Source organism: Anarhichas minor, unplaced genomic scaffold, assembly GCF_050575085.1.
Source record: "Anarhichas minor isolate MPS153535 unplaced genomic scaffold, ASM5057508v1 ptg000311l, whole genome shotgun sequence".
In the NCBI taxonomy this organism is placed as follows: Eukaryota; Metazoa; Chordata; class Actinopteri; order Perciformes; family Anarhichadidae; genus Anarhichas; species Anarhichas minor.
In genome coordinates this window covers 8,364-18,288 of record NW_027466757.1, presented here as the reverse complement: position 1 = coordinate 18,288, position 9,925 = coordinate 8,364, and the positions used below count along the sequence as shown (strand labels likewise).

The 9,925-nt window shown below is 43.1% G+C and overlaps 1 protein-coding gene across 1 annotated transcript; it reads left to right on the top strand.

Moving 5' to 3' along the window:
• The first annotated feature begins 1,419 nt into the window (after positions 1-1,419).
• Positions 1,420-9,065, top strand: LOC142944638 (ras association domain-containing protein 2-like). The gene is made up of 10 exons (XM_076085704.1): positions 1,420-1,622; positions 3,184-3,257; positions 4,067-4,142; positions 4,362-4,513; positions 5,560-5,678; positions 6,275-6,417; positions 6,594-6,747; positions 6,852-6,973; positions 7,098-7,195; positions 7,373-9,065. The coding sequence occupies exons 2-10, from the start codon at positions 3,205-3,207 to the stop codon at positions 7,440-7,442; spliced, it is 987 nt and encodes a 328-aa protein (XP_075941819.1). The 5' UTR covers positions 1,420-1,622; positions 3,184-3,204; the 3' UTR covers positions 7,443-9,065.
• Positions 9,066-9,925: the final 860 nt, after the last annotated feature.

Genomic DNA, 9,925 nt, shown 5'->3' with positions numbered 1-9,925 from the left:
AGCTCCTTGATCGGAGACAGGACGGGGTCAGTCTCACTGCATTCAGATGCTGCTGTTGGCTTCAAAACAAAGAGAGACGGCGGCTCTTTCTGCAGTCTAAATGTCACGGAAATAATTTGCACACAGACGAGGTGGACAAACGGCTATCACTGGTTTGGAACCATTTTGGTGAAATGTCAAGGTAATTATAACGATTCTACAGGCTTGATTCTGGAGGAGACGCTGAACATGGTGTACAAAAGGTCACGGTGGAGGTGTTTGGTAAAGGGGGGTGGCATAGGAGGCCGTGTGGCTCATGACAGCAGTATCTCTGAAGTTCTTGTCATTTTCAACCTCAATACTTCTTTTGTTTTGGCATCGAGTGTTTGCTCAGATTCATGGTCTCTTTTGCTTATTCTTTCATCAGAGAGTTCCTGATGATATTTTGACCAGCTGCTTGTGTTTGTACAACATCTAACATTTGAGACGTTGCTATGGAACAAATATTTTGGTATCGTATTGGCACCAGTCTTGAAACATTTCAAGACTAGTCAGAGAAAACTGAGATCATGAGCTGAAGAAAACCTTTCAAATCCCCTCGGAACAAAGTCAAAAACACACACTCATCAGTCATCAAGCCTTGTTTTTTCTGCAAACTTTCCCCAACAGCAAACAGTGAACAGGGTTCACATTTAGTACAACAGCCATTGATACTCCAGCAGCAGCTTTAAAGGTTAAATGTCAGATTTGATCTTCATGTCCTGCGGTTAACGTCGGGAAGCTGTCGATTTCGTTATCAGTTGTCGAGGTGGTTGACTTAAAATTCCCGTTGGTCTTGTGAGACACGATTACGACATTGTGTCGGTTTGACAGTCGGCCACATGTCCGTCTGCGACCGCCAGCATCACCAGCCAGTGACCACGGCCGCCGTATTAAAGACTAATGGTCTCCATTGTGCAGCTGAACGCTTGCTCTTTTCGAGCGCTTGACAGGGCTAATACAGCCGCTGAAATATTGATGGGGCTGGGCTGATTGGTGTTTAATATTTAATTCGCCCACAACAGCTGAACACATTCATATCAGTGATTGACAGGCTCGGTTTATTTATCAGCACTGTGTTTAAAGCTGCTACATTTGTGTGTGTGTGTGTGTGTGTGTGTGTGTGTGTGTGTGTGTGTGTGTGTGTGTGTGTGTGTGTGTGTGTGTGTGTGTGTGTGTGTGTGTGTGTGTGTGTGTGTGTGTGTGTGTGTGTGTGTGTGTGTGTGTGTGTGTGTGTGTGTGTGTGTGTGTGTGTGTGTGCGTGCTCTCTTTCTTTGGGTGTGCATGTTAGTACAGCCGCGTTGCTTGAATTGAGGAAGTTTAGGGCCGTGTCAGGGCCAGTGTCAGTTTCCTGTGTGACTGACTGAGCAAAGGAGGAAGTGATTCAACGGAAGGGGAGCACTTCCTTTTAAACGCCCCCGATTCTTCCTCGTCTGTTCACTGTCAGACTCACAAGAAAAGGCGTTTGATACCGACACCTGAGTGACAAAACTGCTAATACCTGAGGATACATACAGAGTCTACCTCTTTTAACCTTTCTCTCTCTCCCTCCTCTTCTGCAGCTGTCTCTGGTGACTCAACAACATCACACAGTCTTCACTACGGTATGATCTTTTTGTACTCTTGTAACTGACATTTATACCACGTTTATTTGGCAGGTATGTCCCTCTGACTTTAAGTATTAATACTTTTGTGAGTTATGTTACAGAGGCGCTGAATGTGCTCTGCTCCAACAATAATACAACATTGAGAAATGAATGCAGACTGGATGTTCTCTGTGGTGGAATACGCGGCACACAGAGCTTCATCCTGCTAACATGCTAACATTCGCTGATTAGCATTAAGCACAAAATGCAGCTGAGGCTGATTGGATTGTAGTTAGTGTTTGCAGGTATCTGGTCATAAACCCAACAAAGCACCGGATGGGTGTTGATCTGATGACGCCCCTAGAGGACCTCTGAAGTCTGGAGATCATAAAATTGATTCGGATATATTGTCAGGGGACCATGAATGTCATGATAAGTGACAAGTGAAATATTTACATCAAAAGTCAGGATCAGCAAACTCATTAACACCATGAGTATCTGCACACAATTCCACAACTATCCATCAAGTAGTTGTTGAGATATTTCACTCAAATCTAAAAATGTCAACCACATGTTAGCAACTGATGAAAGTCAGTAGGATTCATCTTCTGGGGACCATGACCATGTCATTTCATGGCAATCCATTCAATATTTCTGTTACATATTTTAGTCTGGACCAAAGTGGTGGACAGACATGACGCACTGACATTCAAAATAATGCAGAGGCTACCTTCAAAGATGGTCCACAAGAAATGTAAATTATGTGTTGTTTAGGAGCTAAAATTGCCAACACATCCTTTAAAACAGTCTTTATTTAATGCGTGAAATCGTGAAATACAGAGAAAGTGAGAAAACAAGATCAATTCCAGGACATAAGTTTATAGAATTGTTGTTAAATCCTCCTGGATAAGCTATGAAGCACGTCTTCACCTCTACATCCAGTGTATTTGATTTAAAGGACAGACAGACTACATGTACTGTGTGTATAGACACATCTATGATGGGTAGATAAACACATATGATAGTGTGCTCACAGATGAATGTTTAAGCAGCTGTAATGATTAGGCTGTGAGGGTGGCACATGTGTCCTCCACCTGTTCATCTCCTTGTCGGGGGGGCTTCTGTCCTGCGTCCTCCACTGATGCACAAGGACAAATACACCAACGTTCAGCAAAGAGCGAAGGAAAAGCCCTCTGTGGTGATGGCCGGGTGCCATTTTTTTAAACAGCTGCATGTGTGCGGAGAGACACAGACGTGAGGAGAGAGAGTCAAAGGGGTGACAGAAAAGAGAAGATTTACTGTAGGAAAGAGGAGCAAGAGAGCAGCTGTTCTCCTCCATCACACACCAGATGTTGTGGTTTAACTGTTCACTACGAGTTGATCTGTCTCTTGAACTAAAAAAAAGCATTGACAGGAAACTAGATATGATCTGTGATCGTTGTTTACTGTGTGGAGCTTTACCTCCTCCTCCTTCCTGCAGTCCCTCTCCTCACCTCCTCTCCAGCCGGCCGGTCATAAGGAGTCATGAGACAGAGGGAGAAACTGTGTTAACTCTCTGTGTTGCTTGTTTGTGTCCCAGCTCCTCTCATGCTGACTGAGAATGGATGATCCAGAGTACAGGGTTCAGATTGGAGAGAACAAGTTCATCAGGAAGTAAGGATTCAAAACCATCTGCATATAACTGTCTTCTTACCCTGTATTAACTTTTATCGTCTATCTGCAAACGTGTGCGTACTTTACTTCACTACTGACCTTTTATGAGGCATACAAGCATTTATTGATCTATTTAAAGCTTCTCGTACAATATTCAGAGCATTAATATACGGTTACTGCTGATAACGCCCCCAGCCGTCGTCGCGGAACCACAACGCCCGTCCTCCGGTTCCCCCTCACGTCAGCACTGTTGGCTCTGTCAGCACTTTTGCCGTAATTCGCACCGTTAGCGCGGTTACTGACGTTAGCTGTGAGCCGTCGCCATGTTGAGAGCCGCGTGGAGTCAGTAGTTACGCTCTGAATACCTCGTAGAGGACCTTTAAGGATGTAGTATGTCAGTACTTGACTTGAGTATACGTGAGTACTACAGCTCGCTATAAAACAACCAAGATGATCACCAAAAGAGAATATTTCAAAAGATGTAATTTACTCGACAGTCCTGTTGTGAAGATACTGTGTTCTCTGTCTGAAAACCTCCTCATTAAAAAGCCAACTCAGCATGTTACCGTCAGACAGCCAGACAAATCGGGATTCTTTCATTTCTTTCACACTGTCGCCTTTTTCTAGCACATTTCTAGTCTCTAAAAGAAGATTTATTTTTTATTTCAAAGGCTGCTTTGACAGCATGACATCAATCAACCCACATCTGATGCTTTGTAGAATGTAGTTCACATGATACACACACACGTATATTTACATAAGTGGGCTACAAATACGTGAAATCAGCATTTCCTCCTCTCTGTCTCCAGGGCAACAGTCCTCTCACATCTGAAGACGTACAACCTCTACTATGAAGGACAGAACCTACAGCTCAGACACAGAGAGGTGTGTGTGTGTGTGTGTATGTGTGTGTGTGTGTGTGTGTGTGAGTGTGAGTTTTAATGTTTCTTCAACAGAAGCACTTTCACTACCGTCTGTCTGCCTTCCTGTCACCAATTTACTCTGTCAATTGTAATTTAATGAGTTCTGTGCGCTGTATCCCAGAAGGGTAATAACAGCCCATTGGGTGTGTGTGTATTGACCACGGCTCCTCTCTCCCAACAGGAAGAGGGGGAGCTGATTGTCGAGGGCTTGCTGAATATCTTTTGGGGCCTGCGGCGGCCAATCAGGCTTCAGATGCAGGATGACCACGAGCGGATCCGCCCGCCCCCCTCCTCCACGTCCTGGCACTCGGGTTGCAATCTGGACAGTCAAGGGTAAGAGGTCCGGACGGATCCAGTTACGCCTCGATGACCGGAAATGGTGATGCCCAGCGGGTCAGCAGGGGTCAGATATGGATTATGTCGAGGTTGAATTAGATAATTGATTTCACAGTTTGCTAAATCCTATTGGCAACGGTCCAGAGACAAAGGGGAACCTTTTAACACTGCTGCCTCCATTTTGGATTTTGCCCCAAGCTACCACAGATCAATTAGCGTCGATAGGCTTGAAGCCCCTTTCTGTATTCATTCATCAGTATTCTTGTTCCATAAAAACAGACCTCACAGACATGTAGGGACAAAATAACATCAACAATTCATGAAAAAGGACGTTAACTTTGAAGTATCTAAATCACCTTACAAACCACAGCTGTGAAGTTGCTTTTTCTCAGGTTGGACAACAGTTTGCAGCAACAAAAAAGTTCCTGCTATCAGGTTTTGATACTGCGAGTTTTGAAATACAGACAACCTCTCAAACGCAGAGCTCCCAAAGAGGCTAAATTATTCCTGCTGGTGTTGCTGATGCTTCAGTCCGAAAATAAAGCAACATTACATATTCAAGGAATATACTTTCACATATCATGAAAAACTGCATCAATAAAGAGGAACAGCTGTCACAAGCTGAAACTTGTGTGTGTGTGTGTGTGTGTGTGTGTGTGTGTGTGTGTGTGTGTGTGTGTGTGTGTGTGTGTGTGTGTGTGTGTGTGTGTGTGTGTGTGTGTGTGTGTGTGTGTGTGTGTGTGTGTGTGTGTGTGTGTGTGTGTGTGTGTGTGTGTGTGTGTGTGTGTGTGTGTTTAAGTGGTTAACAAACGTCTGCTGCTTAACGAGGTCTATAATAATAACAGTGTGTCAGTGTTTTTATGGAGATGTTGTTACTCCAGAGTTTAAGTCTTACGCTGTTGACATTATGACTCCACTGTAACGTCTGTCTAAAACAAAGTAAAATATGTATCTATCGCCAGAATAACTTTGAATGCAGAAAGTATTTTGGTTGTATCTTTACAGTCTCTTCGTCTCTCTTTTTCTTTTTTTTCTTTTTTAAGTTCCCCCAACAGCACAGATGGTCAACAGACGACACAGCAGAGCCCGCCCACAGTGGAAGTGACACCACCTGACAGCCAACCAGAGGACTCGGATGTGATGGAAGAACAGGCAGAAGAAGGTGAGTCACTACATGCATTCATCAATACCAACACCGAAACCGCTGAGTCATTAAGTAATACCTTTTAACTTCTTTTACTTGTGTTGGCTCATCAGCTCCCAAGACATAAAAAGAAACGTTGTGTTAAAATCAAATTAACTTTAGGTTTAAAAACAACACTGTGGACCAAATCTCTAATTAACCCTCAGCTGCTTTGTGTAAACATGACATCAGTGTAAGGTGGAAAGGAATTAAAGCCTTATCTTTAGTTGGTCCAGAGCATTTGCGTCTGACAACAGTGAGATAAGAAGAGAGCATCACATCTGTCTCTCATATTTGCTTCATCCTGTTTTTACCTGAATGTTAGAAATACTCCTTTTGCCCCACTTTTAAAAGTACATATTCTGAAAATGACCGTCCTGCTTTTACTTTTGGTACTACGGTTTTTTTTGATGGGAATACTTACGTACTTTCACTCAAATAAAACTTTAACCGCCAGACTTTTATTTGCCACAGAGTGTTCCTTCACTGTGGTATCACTACTTCCACCACAACTTCATTTAAAGATGAGTCTAAATAACACTGAATAATAGCTGATGTTATGACTGATTGGACAGAGGACAGCGATAGCTCCGCTCAGCTGTTCAGGACGAAGAGCGATGCCGGCGTCTTGAGACGGGGCCAGCGGCGCTCACCCAGCGACCAGAGGAAGATCAGACGCCATCGCTTCTCCATCAACGGACACTTCTACAACCACAAGGTGAAGTCTGAAAGTCAGAAAAAAGTATTGTGTGCTACGTTTAAACACGTGCTGGATGAGGCAGCAATGCTGTGTGTGTATCTCTACATAAATACATATATATATATATATATATATATACTGTACATACAGTATGTTATAGAGGAAAATAAATTCCTGTCTTTTGCTTTTCTCAGACGTCAGTGTTTACCCCTGCTTTCGGCTCAGTGACTAATGTCCGGATCAACAGCTGCATGAGGACACCGCAGGTGCTTCGAGTTCTCCTCAACAAGTTCAAAATCGAAAACAGCCCCGACGATTTTGCGCTCTACCTCGTCCACACAAGCGGAGGTGAGTGTGAATTGTTCAGTTTGTTTCCTGTGAAGAGAAAGAAATGTCGATGAAGAAAACCCTGTTAATCGATACCTTTTTGATGGACGTGTCCATGTTTTCAGAGCGTGTGAAGCTGAAGCGGAGTGACTATCCTCTGGTGCTGAGAATCATGCAGGGCCCGTGTGAGCAGGTCTGCAAGGTGTTCCTCATGGAGGAAGACCTCGGAGAAGAAGTCACGTATGATGTAAATCACCACATTCACTGTGACGGAGATATGAACGCGTCTTCTCTTCTGTGTCTCCTATAATCCTCTGATTGACCTCGCGTTACTCTCTGTTCATGTGCTCGTTTCTCCTCCTTTCCACCAGGTGGCGCAGTATATCAAGTTTGAAATGCCCATGCTGAAGAGTTTCATCACCAAACTGAAGGAGGAGGAGGACAGAGAGGTGGTGAAACTCAGGAAAAGGTACAAGAGAATAGTAATACTTTATATTCTCCACGAAACCATCTCGTGTCTCCTTTCTGTTTTGCCTCTAATGGCCAAAGTCTTCCACATGTTCACCAGCTGTTATGAGCTTACAGAACATAGCATTGTAATCCATTCATTCTTCCTCCGTCTGCATTTGTCTGCCTGTACCTGCAGGTATACGTACCTGCGCTGTAGAATTGAGAAGGAGCTCGGTTGTCTTCCAGAGGGGGCGACGTGCATGTGATCTGCTCATCGGACCGTCAGAAGCACCACATCTGCCCAGCTGTGACCGAGACGCTGACCCAGGATCAGCTGACGAGAACACCAATGTGTGTGTTTCAGCGATTATCCTTCTCCTCCTGAACTCCTGCCTCTGCACGGAGCCTTTTTTTTTTTTTTTCTTTTTTTTTTTAATGATCCAATCAATGGATCCTACAGAGAAAGCGTTGACATGCCGTGTTGTTTGCATGTTAGCAGCAGTCTTCAGACCTTATCTCCTTGTCATCACGTACAGAGCACACAGAAAGACGTTCCCGTGCAGAATGAGCCGACAACGGGACGCCGTGTCTTCTGTCTCGACCCTTCAGTTTGCCAGCTGATGACCCAAAACCTATTTAAAGCACAGACATCGTATAATAAGTGCCTGTTAAAAGGTTTCTCCAAGCACAAAGACACACGATGGTCCCGTGTTTTGAAGTTATAAAAGTAAGAAAGTACAACATCAGACCACACAGTCATGCTCCTTTTGTGTTCCTCTCTGTTTGAGAGTTTTTAAAATATTGTGATTGAAGGAATATTATGAATAGACTCTCAATATTATCTGGGCTGAGAAGTTCACCGCAGGGATTATTGAAGGTTGTCTGAGCAGATAATCTGTTTATGTTGTGGCCATCAGGAGACAACTGTTGAGCTTAAAGGAATAGTTTGATTTTGGGAAACATTTTCTCGCCGAGAGTTTGCTATCTGTTGTGTATTTGTATAACGGCAGCCGGTTAGCTTAGCATAGCACAAAGACTGGTAACTGCTAGCAAGTCTGGCTCTTTCTGAAGTGAACAAAATCTGGCCACCAGCACCACTAAAGCTCACATATTAATAAGTCATATCTCATTTTAATCTCTTCTTTTGTACAGACGAAACAAATAAAGTGTGCGTGAGCTTCAGAGGTGCTGGTGGGCAGATGTTGTTATTTTTAGAAACAGTGAGGCTAGCTAGCTGCTACCAGTCCTTGTGCTAAGCTAAGCTATCCAGCTGCTTGTGATAGCTTCTTATTTACTTTATGGTATTAATCCACTCATCAAACTCTCATCAAGAAGTAAAAATACACTGATTCCCCCAAAACTATTCCTTTGAAGAAAGAAAGCAGACGCTGAGGTTTTCTGGTGAGTCGTCCTCGCTTGTATTCCTGCCTTATGTAACATGACAAGAAGAAGTCATGTTGACATGTTAACAAGCACAGTAATATACCGTCTGATCCACGAACAATATTCAACATCATTCTTCACACCATGACTCCTGGTAGGCATTGGACTGGCTATTTTTATTTTTTTTTACATCCAACAGAGAATGACACAAGTGAAATTTCACAAGACTGTGAATTATGCCAACCCTCTTTGTTGGAAGAATGTAAATGTATGAGTGAGCATTTCAAAGCAGCACAAGTTGCCTCCACGTGTACAGCTCTTCGCTTTTGTCCGCTCAACGTCTCCCAGCGTTGTTCAAAGTCTCGCCGTACAGTACAGAGAGAGAGAGAGAGAGTGAGTGAGTGTGCATGTTCTATTTTTAGTGACTCTTTGAAGACTTGCCTGCTTTTGTATTGTGTCTTTTACAAAATAATGATCTTTAAAGATGTTAAGAACTCATGCCATGACTTGGAAAATGTAGTTGTTGTTTTTTTTCATACAATGATGATATAAAAGAAAAGTCATCCTGATAGATGGATAGATATAATCTGTAATCTCCCTCAGTCTTGTTCAGGTCAGTGGGGGAAAAGCCCAGCATGTTGTATAATGAGGTTTAAATCTTGTTGTGTAATTCAGAATGACAGAGGAGAAATAACATGAGTCAAAGCTTCGGGAGAGTTCGTTAAGTGTTCTGGTTTATTCACTAAGTGGTTAAATAATTCACACTAAATTAGGACACACACACACACATGTACACACCCACAGAGGTATTTATGTGTGATGTCGGTGCTACAGCAGCTTACTGCACACCCAGCCAATGAGCAGGTGTGAGACAGTGATCCACTCACCTGATTGAGATTGTCTGGAGGATCACAGACTGGTCCTGAGACCCGCTTCTCTCTGTCAGAAGAGTCTGAGCGAACACCGCGTGGAAGAGGATCCTCGTCTTTGTGTCCGTCACAGACAGTCGACAGGTGAGGCTGTTCATTCGCATTTATACTTATTTCATACACGCTTCTATTGAGTTCAGCGGGTTTCAACAATGTTTTCAGTGGTGGAATGTAACACAGTACATTTACTAAGTATTGTACCTTTTTATTTACTTTTACCATTTGAAAAAAACACGACATGAAGCAGTACCGTACTACTAATCTACCCAATAGTACACAAAGTATCAGAAAGATGCTCCACATCGACAAACTAACATTAAAAAGCTTTACATGTTCATTAGTGATACTATATCATAATATAATGTTCAACACTTTGAAAGGAGCCATTCTGAGCTGTAAGTATTTGTACTTTTGATATTTCAGCTTTATTCTGGGGA

What these genes read in the sequence shown, in the direction of transcription:
- LOC142944638 (XM_076085704.1), top strand. Translation starts at nt 3,205, where the DNA reads ATGGATGATCCAGAGTACAGGGTTCAGATTGGAGAGAACAAGTTCATC. An exon ending in TACAGCTCAGACACAGAGAG is followed by an intron (nt 4,143 to 4,361) that starts GTGTGTGTGTGT and finishes CTCTCCCAACAG; the next exon opens with GAAGAGGGGGAGCTGATTGT. An exon ending in GACACTTCTACAACCACAAG is followed by an intron (nt 6,418 to 6,593) that starts GTGAAGTCTGAA and finishes TGCTTTTCTCAG; the next exon opens with ACGTCAGTGTTTACCCCTGC.